We start from the raw sequence: 27,524 nt of genomic DNA, 5'->3' as shown, positions 1-27,524 counted from the left end.
TAGGCACTAAATCCTCTTCCAAGATGTGATTGTAGGATTCGAATTAATAAATGTTGTCGAATTTCAGATCAGGTTGAAGAATAAGATACTAAAAGAAGGTTGAGTCAATTCTTGACTGAGCTTTATGATTCTTTTGACTATGTAAGAAGTCAGATATTGGTGTCTGATCTTCCACCAGATATCGATAGAGCTTATGCATCTTTGTTATCTGTTCAAAAACAAAGACAGATTAGTAACGTGAGCCAAGAACATGTGGAACATACTGCTATGTCGTTCAAGGTTGGAGGAAAAGGAAATGGAGGAAACAAAGTCAATAAAGGGAGTAATTCTAAAAGCAGACTTCATTGCACATTTTGTGGAGGCATTGGTCATCTTCAAGAAGGTTGTTTCAAGGTTATAGGGTATCCCAATTGGTGGAGAGGAAATCGTGATGCAAAAGGAAAAAAATATGTAAATATGGCATCTACACCCTTTGATGTTGAAGAAGAAGATCAAAAGATGAATACTGCACAAAATGGATAGTTGGATACTCAGATGAAGCAATTCAGATGCTAAACATGATACTTAGACAATTGAAGTCTAATTCTTCTGAAGCATCATCTAGCAAAAACAACGCATGTATGTTTTGTTCAAATATTTTAAATAAAATTCATAACTATTCAAAAAAAATAATTTTAATAATTTTTAAAACAAAAAGTAGTTATGGATCATTGATACAGGGGCAACTAATCATGTATGTTTTAACAAACAAAACATGTTTGATGTTAAAGCATTAAAAAATTAATTTTTGTTTATCTTCTAAACAAAACAAAAGTGCATGTTAATTACACTGGTAGAGTCAAACTAAGAGACAAAATTATTCTTGAAAATCTTTTCTTTGTACCTGAGTTTGAATATAATTTAGTTTCAACTTCAAAACTTTTGAAATCAAATCAAATTAAATGCATTTTTTATTCTACTTGTTGCAAACTGCAGAACCTTGAATCTGATGAAACTCTAGGTGTTGGTTATATTTCAAATTGCTTATATGTTCTTGATTCTTGTAATAAAGAAAAAGACAATGTTGATATTGACAATGTTAATAAAATTCCAGATTTAGTTTGTGCAACTATTATGAATTTTGAAGCTTACATGCTAAATTTGGACATCCTTCTGATATTGTTAATTCAACATTTATTTCCTAAGTACAAATCAACATCAGAACATTGTGAAGTGTTCAACAAATCAAAAATGCATAGGTTGCCATTTCAAAATAGCATAACCAATAGTTCTAAATGTTTTGAATTAGTTCATGCTGATATTTGGGGTTCTTTTAGACAAAAATCTTTTATTAACTGTCCATTTATGCTCACATTAGTTGATGATTTTAGTAAATGTACTTGGACCTTTTTAATTGAAAGCAAAGAATTAGTTTGTGACAAACTTATTGAGTTCTGTAAAATGACTAGAACTTAATATGATTCTAGAGTTAAAATATTTAGGACGGATAATGGGACTGAATTTACTAATTTCAGATGTAAATCTTTTTATAAATCATAGGGAATTATTCATCAAAAATTTTGTGTTTACACACTCCAGCAAAATAGAGTGTTAAAAAGAAAACATAGACATCTTCTACAAGTTGCAAGATCTCTTATATTTCAATCTAATTTATCACTCAAATTTTGGACCTTTTCGATTTTATTGGCAACACATCTTATTAATAGATTACCATCTCAAATCTTTAATTGGAAAAGTCCATTTCAAATTCTTAAAAATAAAAAACCAGATTTGGAAGATATCAAGACATTCAGATGTCTTTGCTAGAGTTCAAATAATAAACCAGACAAATCCAAATTTGATATCCAAGGAATTAAATCTGTATTTCTAGGATATCAAATAGGACAAAAGGCATATAAGTTGTATGACTTAGATAAAAACAAAATATTTACATCAAGAGATGTAAATTTTTTTGAGAAATATCTTTCCTTTTGATAAATTGAATCCTAAAAAGGAAGATACAATAAAGAATAATAATGACATTAATAATACTCAATTTTTTGATGATCTTGGAACATGTTGTCCAGATCAAAATATTCCAGAAGCTACTTCTCTAAATTTTTGCTCACAAACTAATCAAGAAACAAATGATCAAAATATTAGTGAAAATGAAAGATCATCATCAGATACAATTAATGATTTTTTACCTGAGTTAATTGTGTCTGATGATGAGATTAGAGATCTTTTAAGAAAGAGTGAAAGGATTAGAGAAAAACCTATTTGGACAAAAGACTATATAATGAGTGTTAACAAATGTCATTATGTTCCCAAAACATTTCCATTTCAATCATGTCTAAATAACACAAAACAAAAAGAATTTCTTTCAAATATCACTAGTATTTGTGAGCCTAATACATACAAAGAAGCTTGTATGAATGATGGCTGGAATAAAGCTATGAAACAAGAAATTGAAGCACTTGAGAGTAATCAAACATGGGAAATTGTTGATCTTCCAAAAGGAGAGAAAACAATAGGATGCAGGTGAATTTTTAAAACTAAGATTAATTCAGATGGTACAATAGACAAGTTAAAAGCAAGACTTGTTGCAAAGGGATATAATCAAAGAAAATGAATATATTATAAAGACAGTTTTGCACCAGTTGCAAAGACTGTCACCATCAGACTTGTTTTAGCTTTAGCTGCTGCAAATAGTTGGCATTTACATCAAGTAGATGTCAATAATGCTTTTCTACATGGTTTTTTAAATGAAAATATTTACATGATTTCTCTTGAAGGATATGATAAAGCTGAAAAAGGTAAAGTGTGTAAATTGATTAAAAGTCTATATGGACTTAAACAATCTTCTAGGCAGTGGAATGCTGAATTCACAAGTAAGCTAATTTCTTATGGTTTTTTTCAATCACCTTATGACAACTGTTTGTTTACTTTATGCAAAAGGGATTTTATTACTGTTTTGGTTATTTATGTTGATGATATGTTGATTTCTGGTAATGATTTGACTGAAATTGGGAATGTTAAAAGTTGTTTGAATCAAAAATTTTCAATCAAAGATCTTGAAGATGCTAAGTATTTTATTGGATTGGAAATTAGTAGATCCAATGATGGAATTTATGTTAATCAACGCAAATATATATTGGACATTCTTCATGAAACAGGGTTGATAAATGCTAAACCAGAAAAAACACCAATGTTGAAAGGTGTTAAACTGGAAGAACATGGATATGACACCTTGAAAGACCCTGAAAAATACAGAAGATTAATTGGTAGATTGATCTATCTTAATTTTACAAGACCTGACATAGCGTTTAGTGTTCAACAACTAAGTCAACAATATATGCATAAACCTAATTTGCTACACTGGAAGTCGACGTTAAGGGTTTTAAAATACCTGAAAGGTAATCCTTCATTGGGTCTTTTCTATCCTTATAAAACTAACAAAATTATTGAGTGTTTTTCAAATGCCGACTGGGCTAATTGCTTGGATAGCTGCAGATCTTTGACGGGTTTCTGTATAAAAATGGGAGATTCAGTCATATCATGGAAAACAAAGAAGCAGGCGACAGTTTCACGGTCAAGTACTGAAGCTGAATACCGTAGTCTTGCATCCTTTATTTGTGAACTGGTCTGGATTTCTTACCTCATCGCAGACTTAAAACAGAAACTGCAGTTACCTATTACATTATGGTGTGATAATCAAACAATTATTCACATTACAGAAAATCCAGTGTTTCACGAGAGAACAAAGCACTTAGAGATTGATTGTCATATTACAAGGGACAAAGTTCAAAGAAGGTTTCATCTTGCCCAAACATATATATACTCGAAATCAAGTGGCAGATTTTTTCACTAAGGCATTTGATCCAACTCGATTTCAGCTGCTGTTGTCCAAAATGAATCTCAAAGATGTTCATTTTGAGGAGGGAGTGTTAGAATATAATTTAAAGTGATTGTTTATATTTTATAGTTTAAATGTAATTTGAATATTAAAATAAAGTATAAGGATACTTTGTAATATTGTTGCATATATAAAAAGGGAGGCAGTCCCTCAGGATCTGCTACGTTTTGTAAAATCTTTTACTTCTAAACCCTAATCTCATCGATTCTCTTCATCTATTCTTAATCGGAGTTCTTTAGATTTGTTCTTGTGTTGATAATAATCAAGAACACCTCATATTTTTTCAGAGTTACCAGTGTATTTGTATAAACTAGAGCCATAATTAGTGAATGTCAATTTATTCATACAACTCTAATATTAGCTCGATTAACAGGGTGGTGATTTTTTGCGGCGTTCTCTATAATTCGACTATTCTAAATCTTTATTTAGACTTTTCTAAGATACTCGTTTTCCACTTCGGTGAGATTTGTTTATTGTTATTGTTCGTGTTTCTGCCATCCACCATTAACGATGAAAATTTTGTATTAGTGAACCTCTTGAGTACTAAAATGACTTTGTTGTAACTCACTACAATATAGTTCAAGTGTTTTATGAGGCATATGTGTTCCGTGGTTTTTATCATTATTGAATTTTTCACGCTAAAATTAATGTGTCTCTATGTGCTTGATTTTTTTGTTTGCTATTTTGTTTGATTCTTTAAATTATCCTATTATTGGAATACAAAGGAGAAGAAAATAATTATTCCGCAATTGTTATTATAAGATTTCCAATAGAATCTTTATATGTGAACATTGAAAACTACTTTTTGATTGACTTCAGAATATTTGTTTTGCTTTTATTTAATGTGAGCTTATCATTTTAACAATCAAATGATTAACCACTTCCAATCAATTTACTAGAAATACAAAGTGAGATTTGTGGCATTGTTGTACTTGAAATAACACAAAAATGATACATATTTGTTAGGACATATCTGAACCACCTCTAGAAGGCCGATTACTTTATGCTAAAAAAAGGTGGGTGACCTTTATAAAACATTCTCATTCATTATTCTTAAATTTCTGTTTCGAGACAATGAAATCTTTACCAGAATCATGGTTCTGCAATTTGTAAGTAGTATAAATGTGCTTCGGGACAATGAAACCTTCTTTGAACTTGTCCCTGACAATATGACAATCTATTTTTAAATGTTTGGTCCTCTCATGAAAAATTGGATTTTCGGTTATATGTATCTTCTTGATTATCACACCATACAATAATAGGCAACTGCACAAATTCTTTTAAACCAGTTAGAATATATGAAATCCAAAGAAGTTCAATACCGAGGATGCAAGACTACAATATTTTGTTTCAACTCTTGATCTTGAAACAGTTCAATACCGAGGATGCAAGACTACAATATTTTGTTTCAACTCTTTATTTGTTTTCCAAGATATAATTGAATCTCCCAATTTAATACAGAAACCTCTTAAAGACCTACGACTGTTTGAGCAATTTTCTCAATCTGCTTTTATATAACACTGGATGATTTTGTTAGTTTTGTAGGGATAAAAAATACCAAGTGATAAATTACCTTTAAGGTATCACAGAACTCTTTTAGCTGATTGCCAATGAAGTACATTTGCTTGATGCATGTATTGACTAAGTTGTTGAACAGAAAAAGCAATATCTGGTCTTGTAAAATTTAGATAAATAAGCCTACTAATAAGTCTTATGTATTTTCCAAAATCTTTTAAAAGATCATAACCAATTTATTCTAATCTGAGTCCTTTAGACATATGAGTTTTTTCTGGCTTGGAACTAAGTAAACCCGTCTTAGTTAAAAATCAACAATGTATTTACGTTGATTAACACAAATACCTGTTTTATTTGTACTAATTTCCAGGCCAAAAAAATATTTTGCTTCATCTAGTCCTTAATAGAAAAACAGTTATCCAAAATTTTTTAATTCTAAAAATTTGAACCAGATCATTTCCTGAAATGAGCATATCATCAACATATACAACTAAAACAATGATTTTATCTTCTTTATGATAAACAAACAGACAATTATCATGTGAAGACGGTTTAAAACCAAAAGAAATTAATTTGTTTGTAAATTCAGTATTCCATTGTCTAGATGATTGTTTAAGACCATACAAACTTCTTAAAAGTTTACACACTTTTTCATTTTCAGACTTAGAGTAACCTTCAGGTATTGTTATATAAATATTTTCATCAATTGTACCATGAAAAAAAAATGCATTATTGACATCTACTTGATGTAGATACCAATTATTTGCAGTAGTAAGAGCTAAAATAAGCTTGATAGTAACAGTTTTAGCTACAGGAGCAAAACTATATGTATAATTTATTCCTTCCCATTGGTTATATCCTTTTGCAACAAGTCTTACTTTTAAATTTTCAATTGTACCATCAGAATTAATTTTAGTTTTGAATATCATCTACAACCTATGGTTTTTTCTCCTTTTGGAAGATCAACCATTTTCCAAGTTTGATTATCTTCTAAGGCTTTTAATTATTGTTCCATGGCATTTTTCCAACCATCATTCATACAAGCTTCTTTGTATGAATGATGTTCATTTATTTTTGTAATGTTCATTAAGAATGACTCCTTATTTGAATCATTTAAGTGGTTTTGGAAAGGAAAAGTTTTTAGAACATAATGACTTTTATTAATGTTCATAATATAGTCCTTTGTCCATGTTGATTTTCCTTTAATTCTATCACTTTTTCTTAATGGATTTTGAAAATTATCTACAGTAATATCATAAGAATTTAATGATTCTTCTTTAGTTTGATCTAAGTTAAAATTGTTTTGTTGTTGTTCATTTTGTGTCAAGTTATCTTGTGAAAAAAATTTAGTTAAAACTTTAATTTTTAGACTGTTTTGATTAGGACAACATTCTTCAAAATCATCACTAAAGTTATTTTTAACTTCACAGAAACATTATGTTGAATATCTTTCAATTGATATTTTCATAAAACTTGATGTAAAATTTTTATTATTTTCAAGGTTATACAATTTATATGCCTTTGACCAATTTGATATCCTAATAAAATTAGTTTTATTCCCCTAATATCAAACTTGGTTTTGTTTGGTTTGTTATTTGAGCTATAACAAAGACATCCAAATGTCTTTATGTCTTCTAAAACTAGTTTTTTGTCTTTTAAAATTTCAAATGGACATTTTCAACCTAAATTTTGAGATGACAGTCTATTAATAAGATGTGTTGCAATAAGAATGGAAAATGTCCAAAATTTTATTGGTAAAAAGGATTGAAACATGAAGACTTTGCAACTTGTAGCAAGTGTCTATGTTTTCTTTTTACAACCCCATTTTGTTGTGGGGTGTAGACACAAGTCGTTTGATTTAGAATTTCTTTTGATTTGAAAAAATATTTACACTTTGAATTAACAAATTTTGTACCATTATCGGTTCGGATTATTTTGATATTTGCATCATATTGAGTTTTAACCATTTCATAAAACTTAATAATCTTATAAAAAACAAGTTCTTGAATTTCAATTAGAAATGTACAAGTGCATTTTTACTAAAATCATCAACTATAGTAAGCATAAACGGACAATTAATTAAAGATTGTTCTCTATAAGGACCCCAAACATCAACATGAATTAATTCAAAGTATTTTGAGCTATCGGTTTTACTAATTGAAAAAGACAATCTATGCATTTTAGATTTGTTACACACTTCACATTGTTTTGTTTTTGAAATGTAATTAGGATAAATTTGTTTTAATACACAATTAGAGGATGTCCAAATTTAAAATGCAAAAAATCATAATCAACAACATTTGTACAAATTGAACTGACCGTCTTATTCAAAACAATACTGTTCTTACTACAAAGAGATGAATTTCTAGTACTCAAACTATATAGTGAATTCGAAATATAACTAATAGCTAAGATATCACCAGAATCATGGTCTGCATTTTGCAATATGAAGAATAAAAAAAATATTTTATTTTGTTTAGTTTTAACAATTTTGAAACATAAATCAAATTATACTCAAATTCAGTAATTAAGAAAACATTTTCAAGAATAATTTTGTTTGTCAATTTCACTTTACCCATGAAATTAACATATACTTTTATTTTGTTTGGAAGGTATACGCAGACTGGTTCAACCAATGCTTTAACCTCAAACATATTTTTTTTTTCAAAACACACATGATTACTAGCACCAGTGTCAAGAATCCATAATTGTTCTTTGAATTTTAAATCATTGTATTTGTTTGATTTTGAAAAATTATGGATTTCACAAAAAAATATTATAACAAAACTGACCTGCAATATTTTTGCTAGTTGATGTTTTAGAAGAAAAAAAATTATTCTGCTTCATTTGTTGCAGTATAACACTCAACATAAAGATGGTTTCTTGAGTATTTTCCCGCTGAGAGTTGTTAAACTTCTGATCATCATCGAAATAGTTGAGGGGAGTGGACACCATGTTAATGTGGTTTTTCATCTTCTTTCCATCTCTGTTCTCTTTCCACCAGTGCTATCCAATAATTTTGAAACATCCCTCTTGTAGATGTCCATTTCCTCGACAAAATTTACAGTAGAGGTTTCCTTTTGAGCTTCCCCCTTTAGTGGTTTTATTTTCTGTCCCAATCTTTTCCCGACTATTTCCTCTTCCTTAATTGAACGCCATTGCAAAATGTTCTAAAATCTCCTCTCCAACATGACTATTTTCTCTTTTCTTTTGGACCGATAGAATAGATGCATATGCTCTATCAAGATCTGACTTTAATTCAGACACAAGAATCTGACTCCTTACAAAGTCATAAGAATCATTTAAACTTGTTAAGAATTGACTCAATCTTATCTTAACATCAGCTTCTTCAACTTCTTCTGAAATTTTATAGCACTTATTACCCTAATCTTAGGGTCACATCTTGGTAGAGGGTTTAATGCTCTGAACTCATCCCATAATCGATTCATCTTGGAATAATAAGGTTCAATTATTCATGGTCCCTGTTTCATCGAACTAATATCTTTCTGAATTTGGAAGAATGATTGCTCGTTCTTGACTTGATAACGTTTCTTGATTCATTCCCATAGATCCATTGTAGTCTCATTGTGTGTAAAATTTTCTTTCTCTTCAGCAATCAAAGAATTCAAAATCCAAGATCTAACGAGTGAAACCGCTTTAACCCAACGAACTTGAGCATCAATATTTTCTGGGTAAGGAATTGATTCGTCTATAAACCCTTGTTTGGACTTAGTCGTGAGTGTAATATGCACACTTCGACTCCAAATGATATAGTTATTTTCATTGAATAGAGTAGTAACAATAGACATACGAGGATTGTCGTGTGCAGATACATATAGAGGATCATCCTCCAGTTGTGTCATTCTTTCTTTGTCTTCAATCAACGACTTCTCTGTAGAAGAATTTCCTAACTTCGTTTTGATACCCTTTGAATTACTTCTTCGTCTCTAGTAAATTATTCACCTTATTCTTGAACCTTACTCTGATACCATATCAAGAAAACATAATAACTAGGTTTTGAGATGAGAGCTAGAGAAAACAAGAAGATAGAATTATCAGAAAAAAGTGATGACGCATAGGGGGTCCTCTCTCGTTTTATTGATTCATGAATAAAGTCAATAATAGTCCATATTCTTTATCTATCTATAAATCTGGTATCTTAATAATACTCAGATATTAAGTTTATATTAAAGTTGTGTCTAAACTTATTTTAATACATCTATGAATATAATTTATAAAATACAACTCTATATATATATGGACAATCCCATATTTACAAACTCAATTATCATGGGCATTTCAATATTTAGATAAATTATACACTTATTTTAACAAATTTCATATTGAACTAACTTCATTCAGGAGTTGGCCATTTAAGGGAGGTATTATTTGGTCATATGGACTTAGTGATAGAGATATTGTTGCTTTATCTAGTGGTCACACTCTGGTATAATTTCAAACAGAAGTTTCCCACTTCCACTCTTGGAATATGATTTGTTAAATAACATCTAATTGTTTGGTTAGTTGGTTGGTTTGCAGGGAAGGTGTCACAAAGAACAATCAGGATTTGAAGGAGCTTGGTCTATAAATCCTCTAATCTTCGACAACTCGTACTTCAAGTATATTAGCATAACACATATATGAGGTTATTATTTCGTTTGGGCCAATTTAATTGTCTTTTCCTATTCTCCAACTTCATAATAGAGAGCTAATTCGTGGTGATGTTTAATCCAGTTGCCAATAATAGCTTTTGGATGATCCAGCTTCCAGGTATTTTGTTGAGAAATATGCTGAAGTTTGTACATTTTTATCTATTATACTCGTTGAATCATTTCATGTAAATGCTCTAAAACTGCCTAACTTGATTTTTTTTTTCAATATGAAGATTTTTTTTTTTTTTCAGATTATGCTGAAGCTCATTTAAAACTCTCTTTGAACTTGGGTGAGTTTAAGTACACAACCATATTTGTTTTGTCTTTTCTATAAACAATATAAACAATGTTAAATCGCTTATAATCAATCTTAAATCCTTGATGGTTTGTTGTTGATTTTAGATTTACGGAAGCTCAATAAATAAGCAAGAGAAGTCGAGTTCTTGAAAGCCAATTGTTGCTATGTTTCCTTTTAAGTCGAGTGCATATATGTCCATTTCATAAGGAGTGTTATCATATTCTACATAAGTGTGCTTACATAAGTGTGCTTTCCTTTTTATCTTCCTATAATAAACTAAAGTTAGTGTGCTTTCCTTTTTATCTTCCTATAATAAACTAAAGTTTAGTGTAATACTTGTTAAGCTAGTTGATTGAGTTCTTGAAATTTAAGATGTAAATTAATAATATGAATTAAATATTTATAATAGTTTAGCTATCCTAAGGTAAATGATTTATTGAGGAGGTAGTACATCTTTAAAGTGTTTTTTTTAAGTTGAAAATGATGGATCTTTTTTTAGTATTTATTATTATTTGATATTTTAACTTGTTTTTCATGTTGGGTGACTAAATCTTTTAGTTATAGGCAAACCTATGTGCTTAGTTATTATTTATTATCAAATGGTCATATGTTCAATTTATGGAGGCTAATGTTATTGACTATATCTTAAGAAATCTTTAATTAGACCTTAACAAATATATATTTTAGTTAGGTATATGGGAATTTTAAAGTCAAAATTTAAACCTGGAAACAATGTTAGGTATGTCAAAATTTCAACCTGGATACAATTTCACATTGTACTTTATTAATTTTTTAAATTATTCTAATAATAATTATAACCAAATCACATTCAAAAATACCCATTTTACTTTATTTTATTTTCACAAATTAAAATCTTGTTTCTTCTTGTTATTGGAATATATGACGTGTCTTTTTAGTATTAAAAGGTGTTTCGTTTTTTTTTTCACCACATAGATTTTTAAGCTGGTGTTTTATTTTGTTCGGACCCATATTTATTTTAGTCATATTGAATTTTTCGTACCGAACTTTATAATCCGAATAATATTCTCAATTTTTTGTGGGTCATTTTCTATTCATACCCACTGATGTCATGGTGATACTTTATCGAGATAGTGTACCATTCATTCTTAGCAGCAAAAGAAATTAAGTTGTCAGATCTGAAGTTATTTTTCTTTTGTTTAAAGATGGCGAATTCCTAGGCGATTTTCCGCCATAAATGCTTTTTGAAATTTATCTTTCATTTGGAGGCCCTCTGACATGTATCATCCATTGATTTGTACGAGTTTCTCATTTTTTTACCATACATGAACATGACCAATTATCACATGGTAGAACTTTTTCGGTTTTGCTTACCAACTTACGGGCAATGATAAATTTCATTGCCACTCTAAATTTTTTTTTGTAGAGATTCTTTCGACACCTCAGGATTTGTTTGTTCGATTTTTTGTATTACCTCACTCATTATTGTGAAACTCAAACGAGTTTGTATTTAGAGTCACCCTCAATAAAAGTTAGTATGATTTCTTCTATATTTTAATTTTTACAAAATTTTCATATTATTTAATATTTAAATTTATATTTAATTGTTTTATTTTTTTTAAAATGTTATCTTATACTATTTTGTGAATTAATATGTAGCTCTTTATTTTAATAATGATAATTAACCTAATCTTTTTAAAACACTTGAGAATGCTTAGTAGAACATCAATGTCAATGTCTACCAATAAATGAAAGTGTTATGGTCCATCATTTTAAATATCTTGAAATATTTTAATTTTGATATTTCATTTTCCTTTACATTAATAACACACACGTGACAATGTAAAAACTCTTAAAACTAAACAAAAAAAATCTAAAATATTATGCAATTCTATATGATTCACAATTTAGTGACTTAATTATAGTCTTTAATAATAATTAATCTTTCAATTTTAAAAAAAAAAACAGTATATGCTATGTATTAAAATATAATCCAATTTTGTACTTATGAGTATTTTTACTAATAAAATTATATATAATATAATCATATTAATTTTGTATACTTGTAAAATAATTTAGAATGCCATAACTAAGTACTTAATTTATCAATAAATACTTAAACCTAAAAAAGGTGTTTGTAATTTGTATAATGATGAAAAATAAATTATTTAAGCACAATATTCAACAAAAATAAAAACCCAAATCCTAGATTTTATATCTCATAATATATTTAATATCCTAACTTTAAAAGGCTAGTTTTTATTTAATACTTGGTTTCATTTATTTAAGGTGGTGTTAGTTAGAATGGAAAATAAAAATTCTTAAAGATAACCTAATGATTATATTTGATATGTTATATTATAATTAATGAAATATAAAAGGTAAGGAAATATTAAATAATATATAATAATGATACTTATATTTCGGATTAAAATATAAAATATGAATAGATATGCATGTATAATGGTATTATTTATAGGAGAAATAGTTATTTAATATAGAGAGAGAGAAGAGAGAGAAGAGAATAGAGATCAGGCTAAGGAAAAATATACGGCACACGCGCGAGTTCCTCAAAGGTTAGAATTCGCACTGCTCTGTTTATTCTTCCATGATCAGACTTGAGAAAGAGTAGTAGAAATAGTAGTATTAAGGAATAAGGTAAAGAACCCATCAACCCCATCATCATCTTCTATATTGGGTCTTTTCAACTTTTGAAGATGATCGTTTTTAGCATCACCCACCGACTGGATTAACTGGATCATCATATTTTGCAGCTTGATTATTATGTTTTTGACAATTATTCTTCAATTATACGTTTATGATCCTGTTTTGTTTATGATTTCTATACTGTTTGTTTGTAGCTACTGGCGTCAATCACAGTAATAGTAACCGATCTTGGTGAAACAGGTGGTGATGGTTGTTTAGGTTACTGATTATGGGTAGTAGAGGACAAAAAAGAACAGATTTTGTTGAGGATATGCCTGCTGATAAACGTGCTTGTAGTTCATTGGAGTTTAAACCAAGTTCATCAAATTCGATGCCAGTTGAGAATCCTGTAGTACCCCCACCACCAGTGAACAGTGTAAATTCGATGCCTGAAGTTATAGATGGGGGGATGGATAGTTCATCGCTTTCTGCCTCTGGAAGATCAGAGAGTGATACTGATACTTATGGGTCTTGTGATTCGGATGGAGAACCTGTTCATCAAAATATAAGAGGTTACAGGCCAGCAGCTATTGCCGAAAATAGGAAATTTCAAAGAATTTTATCTTGTTTGGGTGAGGAGGGTGATAAATCTGGAGCAATGGTTGTTCTTACTGAACTGTGTGAACTGTTATCCTTTTCTCCTGATGGGTCTTTGTCGAGTTTAATTGTAGAACCCTTGTCTCCAATTCTTGTGAATTTGGCTAAGAATGAAACAAACCCTGAAATCATGCTTCTATCTATAAGGGCTATGACTTATTTGTGTGATGTGCATCCTCGATCCTCAAGTTTTCTTGTTCAGCATGATGCGGTTCCTGCCCTTTGTCAAAGATTAATGGCTATTGAGTATCTTGATGTAGCTGAGCAAGTATGTCATCATCTGTTACACTATATTTTAGAAGAGAATTGATCTTCATTGTGTTTTTAATCTAATTGTTTTACTATTTGCAGTGCTGTGAAGCCTTACAAAAGATCTCATACGGACAACCGCTTGCCTGCTTACAATCAGGGGCCATCATGGCTGTTTTAAGTTTCATTGATTTTTTCTCTAGAAGTGTGCAGGTACAATAATGTGCTGATTCTTGTGGGTCGTGTTCATCCAATTGTTATTTGTATAATTTTTTTTGGTGTATTTTACCTTGATTGCTCGCTTTTGTTCAGAGAGTTGCAGTTTCAACTGTGGTTAACATATGTAAGAGGCTTCCTTCTGAATCCCTTTCATCAGTGACTGAGGCGGTTCCAGTTCTATGTAACCTTCTTCAATATGATGATCACCAGGTATACCTAATTTTGTTATGGCAAAGGAAAAGTTCTTTGTGAAATTTTCAGTTTTAGATGGATAAACCCTTCTTTGTTTGTGCACTTCTACTTTTAATTATTTCAGATTGTGGAGAATGTCGTCACATGCTTGATAAAAATAACAGAAAGGGCACAAAAATCTGTGGACATGCTCAATGAGCTCTGTGAATTTGGGGTGATTCATCAAACCACGCATCTTATAGGCTTGTCATGCAAAATCGCCTTATCTATGCCAATTTACTCTGTATGTCCAATTTTCTTCTACTAAATTCTGTTTGAACTTTTTTTAGCTTGACACAAGAATTTAGCATCTTATCTCTTTTTTGTCTTAAAGGGGCTTGTTGGAGTTTATGTTAAACTTGCTTCTGGTTCAATTAGAGCTGTTCGGTCTCTTTTTGATCACGACATCATTGCCATGGTCAAAGACATCTTCTCTTCGTTTGATCTTTCACATTCAATAGCCTCTTCTCATGTGACTGAGGGATTTAGCGGTCAGGTGTGTAACTGTTACCGGCGATGATGAAATTTAAATCACAAAGCTAAAAAGCTCATTACGAAGTTTGGAATCTGATTTCTTGTGTTTTGAATAATAAGCACACATCTTTCTGTTTTGACAGCCTCACATTCATGAAGTTTTGAAGTTGCTTGATGTGCTTCTCCCTGCTCAGAGGGGAAATCAAAATATTGAATTAAACCTGGAAAAGCAAGCCTTTCTGAATGATCATCCTGATCTTTTCCAAAAGTTCAAGAAAGAAATTTTACCTATCCTTATGCAGGTTGGTTTATGAAACAGTCCCCAAATAGTTATCTTAGAAAAAACCTCTTTTGATGGCTTGTATAATTATTCCCTGCTCCTTGAGCAGGTGGTTAATTCTGGTGCCAGTGTACATGTTTGCCATGGCAGTCTACACGTTATCAATAAGTTCGTTTATTTCAGCGAACCTGAAATGCTAGACGAATTGCTAAGGGGCACTAACATTTCAAGGTGAAAAGGGCTTTCCCATTATAAATCAACATTTATAACCATTGATATTTCCGATAAATAATTTTTTATACTATGTGACAGCTTCTTAGCTGGAGTTCTCACTCGGAAGGATCGCCATATTCAAATCCTAGCCTTGCAGATTGTCGATATTCTCCTGCAAAAGCTCTCTGATGTTTTCCTGAATCCCTTTGTGAAGGAAGGCGTCTCTTTTGCAATTGATTCACTTCTAATTCCAGATAAGCGGTTGCAGTCTGTAATTCCCGTAAATAGTGGCATTCAGATGCCAAAAGGTTCAAGTAAAACAATTTCTCCCAGAAGTGTCGTCAGATGCTTATGCTATGCTTTTCATCCTTCTCTGGCTTCAGAGGGTGATACATGCGAGATAAACGAGAGTTCAATTCCCAGTCTGGCTGAACTTATTAAGAAGAAATATTTTGCTACTTTATTGAATGATGTCAAGGGAACTGATGTCCTGTGTGACCTCAAAGCTCTAGCTGCTTCTTTAAATAATCTGAACATCTTGTCTTTGAATGAGCAGAAGTTCCAAATCATGTGCCAAATTATGGAAAAGCTTATTGGTGGAGAATCAGCTTCTACCTTTGAGTTCATCGAAAGTGGAATTGTTAGCTCGTTAGTAACTTACTTATCATGCAACCAAAGTACAGAAGGGTCTAGTCAAATCAATCATGTTGAGAAAAGATTTGAGGAGTTTGGCAGCCTCTTCTTACCTTCTGAGGACAAGGAACAGATTCCTTTGTCTGTTATCGTTGAGAAACTGCAGATTGCGTTATCTTCGGTTGAAAACTGTCATGTTTTCCTGAATCACGGACAGAGGTTAAGGCATTCGTACGCTAGTTTTCCAAATGGAATGTGCAAGCCTTATCCTTGTCTAACCGTTCAGTTCATTAGAGAAGAAGGGGAGACAAGTCTATCTGATTATTCTGATTCTGTCCAGACTGTTGACCCGTTTGTTTCTCTGAATTCTATTGGATGGGACTTATTGCCAAAAGTTATATTGCACGTAAATAAAGAGGGGGAAAAACACGATGCAGATCATTTGGAAATTCAGGTTAATCATTTTATTTGAAACAAATATATCTTTTCCATACACCTCAGCCATTAACTTCTTTGTTAATATGTTTTCAGGAGTCTTTAGAGAACAACAATGAACAGTACAATCCTTCAAAATCTTTCGAAGAGAATAGAGACAGCACATCAGGATTGGTGTTTTACCTTGATGAAACCCAGATGGACCTAGGACTGTCATTATATCAAAATATTATATTAGTCAACAATGAAGAAGAAATTGACGGCTCCAGGAATCTGTGGAGTCAATTACACAAAATTACCTATAGAAGACAACGTAAACAAAATTATCAAACAGATGTCATTCATTCAGAGAATAAAGATAGGACGTGTTGGCATCAACCATTTTTCTTCTCCAATATCCTATCATCTGCTGTTATCAACTTAGATGATCCGTCTGTTTGCGATATATTAGTTGTCCTCAAAAGCTTGGAAGGCATAAATAGATCAATGTTTCATCTCGCGTCTCATAAGAAGTTACACGACTTTGCCAGAGGGAGAACTGACAACTTGGATACTTTGAGGGCAGTTATTTCTTCTATCCCTATGAAAGAATTTGTGAATGTTAAATTGAACGAGAAACTAGAACAGCAAATGCGGGATTCTCTGGCTGTATCTGTCGGTAGCTTTCCATGTTGGTGCCTCTGGTTAATGGAATCATGTCCTTTTGTATTTGGTTTTGATGTGAAATCTAAGTACTTTAGATTGGCAGCTTTTAGTCAACCGCTAAATCAGCCTCAACAGCCCTCATCTAACTCTGATTCAAGAAGATTAGTTGGAAGGGTACCTAAGAAGAAGTTTCTGGTATGCAGAGACCGAATTCTTGACTCTGCCACTAAGATGATGGATCTTCATGCTCGCCAAAAGGGTGTTGTGGAAATTGAATACAACCAAGAAATAGGAACTGGTTTAGGTCCCACTTTGGAATTCTTCACACTGGTCAGTCATGAATTTCAGTTATCTGCACTTGGGATGTGGAGAGATGACTATATCACAAACCCAACTGATGGAGATTCTAGAACACTCGTTTCTTCATGTGGCCTTTTCCCTCGTCCGATGTCTTCTTGTTCTAAAACAGAGGTAGAATTTTCGGATGTGATCAAGAAGTTTGTCCTTTTGGGACAGTTTGTAGCTAAGGCTCTCCATGATGGGAGGGTTTTCGATATACCATTTTCCAAAGCCTTCTATAAGCTTATTCTTGGCCAGGTACTAAATTTTATGCTTAACCGAATGCTTATATACTTTGTAGAATTATGAAAACTGATGTTTGATTTTTCTCTTGTGACTTCAGGAACTTACTTTGTATGACATCCACTTGTTTGATCCCGAGCTTGGTAGATCTCTACTAGAGTTTCTTGCCATAGTTGAAAGACATAAATATCTGAAGTCCATTAATGGGGAAGAATTTGTGGTAGAAGATATCTCATGCTTTCGGGGTACAAGAATTGAGGATCTTTGCCTCGATTTTACACTCCCGGGATATCCTAACCATTTTCTTTCGTCTGCATCTGATTCTCCTAAACTGGTTGGTCAAACTTGTCATTGTGTGTATGAATTCTTCTCATTTTTAAGTTATCTAACTGTGCTATATTTTCTGTAGGTAAATCTGTCGAATCTGGAGGAGTATGTTAATCTTGTTGTGGAAGCGACAATTGGTGATGGAATTTCGAAGCAAATAGAAGCATTCAAATCCGGTTTTAACCAGGTCTGACCAACTTTTTTTTATCGTTTCACTAATAATTTAAATTTAACAATCTAATAATATATGATGATTATTGGATTTACAGGTTTTCCTTATTAAGCATCTTCGGATTTTCACAGAAGAGGAATTAGAGCATCTATTATGTGGAGAACGTAGACAATGGACTGTATGTAGAATTGTTTACTGAAATTATATATATATCAATCGACTTATTCTTTTCTTTCGTTTTTTGGCAGAAAAATGAGTTACTGGATAATATCAAGTTTGATCATGGTTATACAGCAACTAGTCCTACCATTATCAATGTTAGATTCTGAACTTATTCCCGTTTACTCTCTTATTATGTGAATCCACGTCTCATTCTTTTTACCCGTGTGAAAATTATCAGCTGCTAGAAATCATACAAGAGTTTGATCAAGAACAGCAAAGACATTTTCTGCAGTTTGTAACAGGAGCACCGCGGTTACCTTCTGGAGGGTTGGCATCTTTGAATCCAAAGCTAACCATTGTTTGCAAGGTTTGTTGTTGTTTACATAATTGCGGTTAAATTTTAACTCTCAATTCTTTGCAGATTTTAACTGTGTTTTCGCGATTTAATTGTAGAACTCTGGAGGTTGCATTGATGATGGGGTTCTTCCTAGTGTGATGACTTGTGCCAATTACTTAAAGCTCCCTCCTTACTCTACAAAAGTGAGATTTCTTCTTACTCCATCTATATTTATTTGAAAACTGGTATTTTATTTTGGTATATTTTTGCAGGAAATTTTGCGGGAAAAACTTTTATATGCAATAATCGAAGGACAAGGATCGTTCCATCTTTCTTAGTGTTTTATTTATTTATTTATTATTTATTTGTTTTTTTCTACGTATTAACTTATGAAAGATTGGCATTAAGGTAGGTTGCAGTGTGTAAATAACTTGTTAATATTTTAGTTATAAAGCTTTTTTTGGTAGGGAAAGATAGCATTATTGCAAGTTGAAAATGGTTTTTATTTTTTTATTTATTTAAATTAAAGGTGCAATTAAAATTTCTAACCTAACCGTCTTATTGAAATGTTATTTAAAATTGAACTGAAAATTAATCTAACCTTGAAATGGTTAGGGGTTTAAGATACTTAATAAAATTTCATATTCCCTAGTGACGACTTACTTTTCATATTCGTCACATTTTGAGACTTTCCTGAAATTTGACCGAAATTTAATGGTTTATGTCGGAGAATGTCTAATGGTTATCGAGAGAAATATATTCCTTCCTTTAACTTTTAGAGGACTTTTCAACCTTAACAAATAAAGTAGATCATTAAAGATTTTATTTACGTGTTATATTTCTATAAAAAAAAAATTGTAAACTATATCGTTGGAAAAAATTCATAGAAAATTTAACAAATAAAGTAGATCATTAAAAAATTATTCACAATGTCATTATCACGACGATTTTGGAGATTAGATCCGAAAAACTTGTTAATTTGTTTGAGTTTTATCGTTTATCTTAAAGATCTTCTAACTTTGAAGATTTTCGAATTAATTAATTATATTTTTAATTTTTAATTTTTCGATTCAATTGAAATCAAAATTTTTAAGATTTTTTTAGTTATGTATTTTAGTGGATAAACCTAACCGTTTGAACCATTTCAAAATGGTTCAAAATTTAAACATTTTTTTGTCTTTAAGCTTGTTTAATGTTGGATTATTTAGAATTTTTATAAAAAAAAAATTATTATTTAATTTTATAAAAGTAAAATAAGTGTATTTTAATATTTAGGGTTATGAAATGATTAACTAGATTATTTGAAAAATAAATAAAAACAAAATCAAACAAGTTTTAAAGGTTAAATATGACAGGGTTTATTTGAAAATGTCACATTTATAAGAGGACACAAATTACTCAACGTTGAACACTCCCTTTCCACCCAAATTGATGATATCTTCTTCTCTCATATAAATTCTGAACAAAGACACACGCTTCTTCTTCTTCTTCTTCATGGACCAGATATGATTCAAACCCTTTTCACCCACTACTGGGTTTCGCCGTTTTCTTCTTCCGCCGTCGTCTTCAATACCACCGGCGTCATCAACACCGCCGGCGGCGTCAAAACCAAGTGTCTACTTCAACCCCAAACCGCAATCACCACCGTCGGCTCACAAACATCATCCATTTCCGTTGATACCCAAGATCAAAAACTACTCTTTCTTCTCCGGCAAAGGAAAACAGAGGAAGCTTGGCTAATATACACCAACCATGATTCAATTCTCCCTAGCCCTACTTGTCTTAGCAGATTAGTTTCTCAATTATCCCATCAAAACACTCATGAAGGTCTCATTCGAGCTCAATCCATACTCCAACGTCTCCGACGTGAACAGCAACTTCACCGTCTTGATGCTAATTCACTCGGTCTTCTTGCAGTTGCGGCTGCGAAAGCTGGTAAGGTACTTTATGCAACATCTGTTATTAAATCCATGCTTAAATCCGGTTACTTACCTCACGTTAAAGCTTGGAGTGCTGTTGTAAGTCGACTTTCGTCTTCACCTGATGATGGTCCGGCTGAAGCTTTAAAACTTTTTGATTCAGTTCTTAGACGGATTCGCCGAATTGCTGATCCTAAAGTTGTGGCTGATTCGAAACCAGATACTGCAGCTTATAATGCTGTGCTTAATGCTTGTGCTAATTTAGGTCATACTAATAGATTCTGCCAACTGTTTGATGAAATGCCCGAGTTTGGTTGTGAACCAGATGTTCTTACTTATAATGTAATGATCAAACTGCTGGCTAGAGCTGGAAGGAAAGATTTACTTGTTTGCGCATTGGAAACAATTCTCAATAAGGAAATCCCAATGTGTATGACCACTCTGCATTCTCTGGTTGCAGCCTATGTTGGATTTGGCGATTTGGATACCGCTGAGGATATTGTACAAGCTATGAGGGAAGGAAGGTTAGACATCTGTAAGATTCTGAGAAACGCGAATTCTGAAAACCATATCCATATTCCAAACGACCCTTCATTTCAGAAACTACTTCCGATCTCTGTTTGGGTTTCGAATCGCAGGGAACCACCCTTGTTGCCGAAACCATACGCACCAGATTCGAGAATATACACCACTCTAATGAAAGGTTACATGAAGGAAGGAAGGGTAACAGACACGGTCAGAATGCTGGACGCCATGAGATGTCAAGAAGACAGTTCAAGCCATCCAGATCATGTCACCTACACGACAGTCGTATCGGCTTTCGTTAAATCCGGATCGATGGACAATGCAAGAGAGGTGCTCGCTGAGATGTCAAGAGTTGGAAAGCCTGCTAATCGAATCACATACAACATTCTCCTTAAAGGTTACTGTCAGCAATTGCAGATAGATAAAGCGAAAGATCTCATCAAAGAGATGACATTTATGAAAATCGATCCCGACGTAGTATCCTACAACACACTGATCGACGGTTGCATAACAGTCGACGATAGCTCCGGAGCCCTAACTTACTTCAATGAGATGCGAGAAAAAGGAATTGCGCCCACGAAAGTCAGTTACACCACCCTCATGAAGGCATTCGCTTCCACCGGCCAACCGAAACAAGCCAACAAGGTTTTCGACGAGATGTTAAAGGATCCTCGTGTGAAAGTCGATATAGTAGCGTGGAACATGTTAGTCGAAGGATTTTGTAAACTAGGATTTGTAGAAGAAGCGAAGAAAATTATAGAACAAATGAAGGAATCCGGGTTTAACCCTAATGTTTCGACATACGGAAGCCTTGCTTATGGGATCAGTGTTGCTAGAAAACCAGGGGAAGCTTTACTTCTATGGAATGAAATAAAAGAAAGATGTAACGAATTGAAGCCCGACGAAGGGCTTCTTGATACGTTAGCAGATATATGTGTTAGGGCTGCGTTTTTCAGAAAGGCTTTGGAGATTGTTGCGTGTATGGAAGAAAATGGGATATCACCTAATAAGACCAAGTATAAGAGGATTTATGTGGAGATGCATTCGAAGATGTTTACTAGTAAACACGCTTCGAAAGCGAGGCAAGATAGAAGGGTCGAGAGGAAGAGAGCCGCTGAGGCCTTTAAGTTTTGGTTGGGATTGCCTAATTCTTATTATGGAAGCGAATGGAGGCTTGGACCCGATGATGAAGATGATCGCGCTTAATAACAAAACAAACTCGGGTTTTCCACTTGTTTTGTAACAATCAATGTTTGATCAAAAATCACACCAGTTAGTGATGATATATATGTAAGTTATAGTGAAATATTATGAAGATTTTCTGTATTGAATCCATTCTAGATAGGTATGCCAAAAGACTTGGAAGTAAATAGATCACTAATTGAGATTTCATTTATTTATACATTAGATTGAAATGATAAACAATAGTATGTTATCTTGTTAGCCTATTAAATTGGACAACAAATGTATTTAAGATCATTAATAATGACACAATTTTCTTCAAGATGAATTCTATGATACAATCTTGTTAACATACTCTTTTGAAATAAGAATCAAAAAACCATTTAACCATTATTGACTGTGACTCACTTAACTTTTAACATAAAAATGAAAAAATAATTTCAATAAAAAAGAATAATAACTAGTATAAGAAAGTAGTTAATCCAGGAATCACATAATCTCAATAAGATTAAACAAGTATTTGTGACAAGACAATTGTTCAAAATTAATATTAAAATAAGAACAAGAACACCCAAGTAGTAGTAAAAGCTTGTTGTCTCCTTAATACAAAAAATCTAAGACCTTGGCTTCTCCTTTTTCTCCTTGAAAAGAGCAAGAAGGGAAACACCAGAGACCTTGACAACCTTGAACCTAACTCCGGGAATATCTCCAACAGCATGACCCTTTCTTCCAAATCCAGCAATAAGAACCTCATCCTAAAACAAACAATGAAACAACAAACAAATCAATATCTCAAACCAAGATTATGTTGTTAAGGTGAAAGGAATACAATACTTACATTTTCTTCAATGTAGTTCAAACAACCATCATTTGGCACAAAAGCAGCAATCTTCTTTCCATTCTTGATAAGTTGAACTCTAGCACATTTTCGGATGGCAGAATTTGGCTGTTTAGCCTCAATACCTCTGTTGATTGCATTATGGTTTGTTAAAACTTAACAATGATATTCAAAACAAGTGAGAATTGAAATAAGACAGAAAGAAAGATCTTTACATCTTTTCCAAAACAATGCCTTTAGCATGGGAAGATCCAGCGAATGGTTTCTTCCATTCATTTCCAAGATGAGATTTTTTATAGGCCTTATCAGCCCACCTTTGAGTTCTTCGGTGGGACTTGAGCTTACGACCAGCTCCCATACCCCTTGTCTTTCTGTTAACAAATACATGAAAAACAGTCTAAATCAAATTGTTCTAATTTATCATATCTAAGTTTGAACTATCGTTATCTATCATCAGTATATAGCTCAATCTAACATGAGAAAGCAAACAATAGCTAAATCAAATTCATTCTTCAATCCAAACTGATAAGAATCTATATAAAATAGAAGATCATTCTTCAACTTTGCGATAGACGAATGCAGAAGTGGATCTATAGTTATAATCATAAGAAAAACATAGAAAAGATGAGAAAGAATCAGTGCGTACCCCATGGTTGCTGATTGGAAACGAGGATTTACGAGGCGTAGATTGGAGATTCAGCAGCGGCTACTGAAAACAAAACCCTAGTTTGGAATGCGGAGGCACCACGAGTGATGAGAAGATGAATTTATAAGGTCTTTTTTTTGGACTCTCATTATCACTAATGGGCTAAAGTTTATTTTGGGCTGTTATTTCTTATTAAAGCCCGTCAAAAGTGGGTATAGTTTTGGAAAGATTAAAAAAAATAATATATCAACCAATTTACACTCAAAATAAATAATAGTTACAAAATTGAGTTCATCTAATTTGAATAAGTAATCAATTATGTTTAATTTATAAATATAAATTTATTTTAATTCATAAAATTTAAATGATTTATAAAGTCATATAATTATAAAGTTTTATATTTGTTAAGTTGAATTAGTTTAACCATTTATATAAATCTTTATCCTATTTTAAGAATACACATTTTCCCCTAATTGGATGGAGGGACAGTAATTATTCTTGTTATTTTATTTATAAATTGTTCTTTGAAGTTTTGGATTCGTATTAGACGTGTTAAATTGGTTAAGTTTGTTTGCAAACTTTTTGTTTAATTAGTAAAAAAAATTAAATAAAAAAAATTAGTGCATTATAACAATATTCAGTGTTTAAAGCCAGGTCCATTTAAAACACTTGGAAGTAAATTCAGATCAATATTTAGATGAGATTTTACTTTCAAAAATTTATTATTTATTGAATACTTGTGGTAGGTAACACACAACAACAAAAATTAAAAGTGTTTTCATAAGAAAATAATTCCAACACGTCAACATAGAGCCTAAAGCATACTAAATGACAAAATAAACCAAGTGCAAAATGAAACCTTAAGTTAAGGTTAAAATATGGGAGATTTGAAAAAAAAAAATACTTTAAAAAATAACTCAAAGTTAATAATGTTTACAAAAATGATATTTTGAGCATGTGAGATGTCTACCCACACTTTGAAGATTTCATCTCTCGCCATCTCCGTCTCTATCTGCTCATCATCATTGTTGCCTCGACTAATTCATTAAAACTCTTTTCGTCGTTCCTTCAAATCTCGTCTTGATTATTCAGGTGAGTATGAATTTTTTCGTCAAACATTGTTACGGTCATATTCGTCAAACCTTGTAACTGTTATATTCGTCACGATCGTATATAACCTCATCATAGTCTTATATAATCTCGTCACGATTTTTCATTTCTTCACGACTTATTCTAACATATTGTTGTTTCCTTTTTTAAGATGGCGTCAACCAAAACCATTATTCCCATGGTTGATCAGTTTCCTGATAAAGTTGTTGAAAATAAAATTAATTGAAAATTAGACGTTATTATCTTTTGTTTAATAGGTGTCTTTGTAGACACTCATTTTCACCCCCCAAATTTTATAGTTTATACTTTTAATAAATTTGAGCCTACCAAATTTCTCCAATCCATTCACAGCTTATTGCACGCTTTATTTTAAAGATAATTATTTGTAGAACAATTGAGTTTTTGGAAATAATTGATTTTGGATTCTTAGTAAGTTAAGGTAGTAATTTGTCTATGTTACTACACTTAAGAAGTTATTATACTTTGAATATTGAAGGTTTCATCTAATTAAATACCTTGAATATTTATAAATAAATAAAAACATACAAAATATATATTAACATTTTTTTAATTTAAAAATAAAATTTTAGTTAGGTATAATTAGTTGTTAGATTAAATTTTGCAATTTAATTTTTTAATTCAACTTAGTTAGTTAGTAATTTATTATAATTAGAATTGTTTTTTAGAAATAGGAATAATTAAAAATAAGATTGCTTATTTGTTTTAAATTTATTTATTTATTTTTAACAAAATCTTTTTGTAGGATGAGAATAGATGTGTGACTCTTCGAGGTACAAGATCCCGTGTGCAAGATCTGGATCACGTTTTGTGAATGAGGCCAAGAAAATTCAAATTAAAGGCAAGTCAACTCGAATTCAAGACAAGGAAATGATCCAATTGACGGATCCGACCAGTGACCCGACCTATGAAATGACTCATGCCCAAAATTCGACCCAAGAAATCAAATGTTAAGGAAAAAATGGTGCAAAATCCCAAAGGTGACAATTGTAGAACTTGAAGTCTCTCCAACTACAAGTGAGCGAAGAAGGGAGAATTGACTTTAATTTTTATTAATAAAAAAATCCAGCCCCTTAAGACTAGAAATTCCCTTAAGACTAGGCCATTTTAATTAATTTTAAAAAAATCATTTTTGGTCAGGTGTTAAATGGGCATTTGGGCCCTAGGGTTTCATGATTTTGTCTAGAAATACCCCTCTTAACACCTTGTAAATACACTTTTCTCAAGTGTCCTTAGGCTGCCCTTTCTATTTCTCCACAAAAAACTGCCCACTTTAAAAACCTAAACCAACTAATATGGTTGTGTGTCAAGTCTCTTGCTTAGAGTTTTCATCCCACTTATAAGATCTAAGGAGGAACCCCATTGTATGCTCTCTCTGGATCTTTTATATATATATATATATATATGAAAAATGATTAGGTGAGGGAATGACTTGAAAAAATCAAATAATTTCTCTCTCTCCTTCCACTTTTACATTTCCAACCAATGAAGGTGATGCCAAGTCATTCTCTCACCAAATTCCCTCACCAAATTCCCTCTCTCTATCACTCCTATATATATATATATATATATATATATATATTTCAATGCATTGTTTATTACACATTATACAAAATGTATGTTTTTTTTTACTTTATTTAGTGTGCATTGTTTATTACACATTATAAAAAATGTATGCTTTTTTTTTTACTTTATTTAGTGTATGATCTTTAGTTTTGTGCATTCTATGTAAATATGTATATTATGTAATGTAAATAAACCTTAAAAAAATAATAATAAATAGACTTACACAAAACTAGAATCGAAAAAAGCTTTAAAATTATCAAAATTAACGAAAATAAGCTTTATAGGTCATCTATATTTTTAAAGGCCTAAAATCAAATTTCTTTCGAGCTAGTTTTCATTATTCTGTAAATAAATCATTTTGGCTCAAACAGAAATTGAAATTGAATAAAAATAATAGCAATTGACCGAAAGATTTCAAAGAAAACTTTAAAAATGGCTAAAAGATTAAATTGTTTGCCTTGTTTTTTAGTTTCTGTAATAAATATTCGGTCAGGTATTGATTTCTATTGTATATTATTTTACAATTAAGTATTATACACATTGTAGAAAAATCCAACATATAATATAATAAAAATAGATTTGATCGAAGGACATTGAAAACTGACCCTAAAATGGCTAAAAATGGACTTTTCTGCACTGATGATCATTTATGCTAGTTAAAATTAGGTCAAGGGTAGGATTTGCTTGCATATTATGATATTCTTATGTGTTAGGGACAATTCAGTCCAAGTATATTTGAAATTCAACACGATTTGCATAAATTTGACCCTTGATTAGTGATGAAACCACAAAATTGGCTTAAAAATAAGTGTTTTTTGCATTGATTTATAATTTCCTTGATTTTGATCAAAATGATGTTCTGTTTTCAAAAAATATTTGAAAAAGGATCCATTTAGGGTTAACAAAATGATAAATTTAGGGCTATAGACGTTTAAAACTAGAAGAACGAAGTACCCATTGTAACGACAATAGCGGCGTTTATTCTGTGTCCAGCAACCGCACGTACTTAGGACCGAGGAATCCAGCCACGCTCTGCACCCTGGCTAAATTTACCGGCGCTTTCGACCGAGGGGAAGCACCTGGCTACTACTGCTGCTCATCTGGCCGACCGAGAGCGCT

The 27,524-nt window shown here is 31.7% G+C and overlaps 3 protein-coding genes across 6 annotated transcripts; 2 read left to right on the top strand and 1 right to left on the bottom strand.

The window, feature by feature from the left end:
• Positions 1-12,848: 12,848 nt before the first annotated feature.
• LOC124920121 (E3 ubiquitin-protein ligase UPL4-like) lies at positions 12,849-19,114 on the top strand. Of its 4 annotated transcripts, none has more exons than XM_047460536.1 (17): positions 12,849-12,915; positions 13,201-13,910; positions 13,994-14,104; positions 14,204-14,320; positions 14,427-14,585; positions 14,676-14,837; positions 14,959-15,117; positions 15,205-15,326; positions 15,408-16,395; positions 16,473-17,618; positions 17,704-17,937; positions 18,013-18,117; positions 18,200-18,280; positions 18,351-18,419; positions 18,503-18,631; positions 18,718-18,804; positions 18,874-19,114. In XM_047460536.1, exons 2-17 carry the CDS (start codon positions 13,275-13,277, stop codon positions 18,937-18,939), a joined length of 4,371 nt encoding a protein of 1,456 aa, XP_047316492.1. In that variant the 5' UTR covers positions 12,849-12,915; positions 13,201-13,274; the 3' UTR covers positions 18,940-19,114. The 4 variants fall into 4 exon arrangements, with proteins under 4 accessions (XP_047316492.1, XP_047316493.1, XP_047316491.1 ...); XM_047460537.1 differs by having other exon boundaries at positions 12,852-12,915; positions 13,247-13,910; XM_047460535.1 differs by having other exon boundaries at positions 12,873-12,997.
• A 949-nt stretch (positions 19,115-20,063) lies between these two features.
• Positions 20,064-22,393, top strand: LOC124920120 (pentatricopeptide repeat-containing protein At3g09650, chloroplastic). Its single transcript, XM_047460533.1, has one exon. It carries the CDS (start codon positions 20,107-20,109, stop codon positions 22,249-22,251), a length of 2,145 nt encoding a protein of 714 aa, XP_047316489.1. The 5' UTR covers positions 20,064-20,106; the 3' UTR covers positions 22,252-22,393.
• Positions 22,394-22,672: 279 nt separating this feature from the next.
• Positions 22,673-23,849, bottom strand: LOC124915011 (40S ribosomal protein S23). The gene is made up of 4 exons (XM_047455654.1): positions 23,712-23,849; positions 23,281-23,436; positions 23,066-23,192; positions 22,673-22,982 (listed from the first exon to the last, which is right to left on the bottom strand). Exons 1-4 carry the CDS (start codon positions 23,714-23,716, stop codon positions 22,842-22,844), a joined length of 429 nt encoding a protein of 142 aa, XP_047311610.1. The 5' UTR covers positions 23,717-23,849; the 3' UTR covers positions 22,673-22,841.
• Positions 23,850-27,524: the final 3,675 nt, after the last annotated feature.

This window comes from Impatiens glandulifera, chromosome 1 (genome assembly GCF_907164915.1).
Source record: "Impatiens glandulifera chromosome 1, dImpGla2.1, whole genome shotgun sequence".
Classification (NCBI taxonomy): domain Eukaryota; kingdom Viridiplantae; phylum Streptophyta; class Magnoliopsida; order Ericales; family Balsaminaceae; genus Impatiens; species Impatiens glandulifera.
The sequence above is the reverse complement of the archived record's forward strand: the minus strand, read 5'-3'. Positions and strand labels throughout refer to the sequence as shown.

Excerpts from the sequence above, each read along its gene's own strand:
- LOC124920121 (XM_047460536.1), top strand. The coding sequence starts at position 13,275 with ATGGGTAGTAGAGGACAAAAAAGAACAGATTTTGTTGAGGATATGCCT. Across the intron at positions 14,838-14,958 it reads CTGAGGGATTTAGCGGTCAG|CCTCACATTCATGAAGTTTT; the intron begins GTGTGTAACTGT and ends CTGTTTTGACAG. Across the intron at positions 18,118-18,199 it reads TCAAATCCGGTTTTAACCAG|GTTTTCCTTATTAAGCATCT; the intron begins GTCTGACCAACT and ends TTGGATTTACAG.
- LOC124920120 (XM_047460533.1), top strand. The coding sequence starts at position 20,107 with ATGATTCAAACCCTTTTCACCCACTACTGGGTTTCGCCGTTTTCTTCT.
- LOC124915011 (XM_047455654.1), bottom strand. Across the intron at positions 23,193-23,280 it reads GGCATTGTTTTGGAAAAGAT|AGGTATTGAGGCTAAACAGC; the intron begins GTAAAGATCTTT and ends TGCAATCAACAG. Across the intron at positions 22,983-23,065 it reads TGAACTACATTGAAGAAAAT|GATGAGGTTCTTATTGCTGG; the intron begins GTAAGTATTGTA and ends TGTTTGTTTTAG.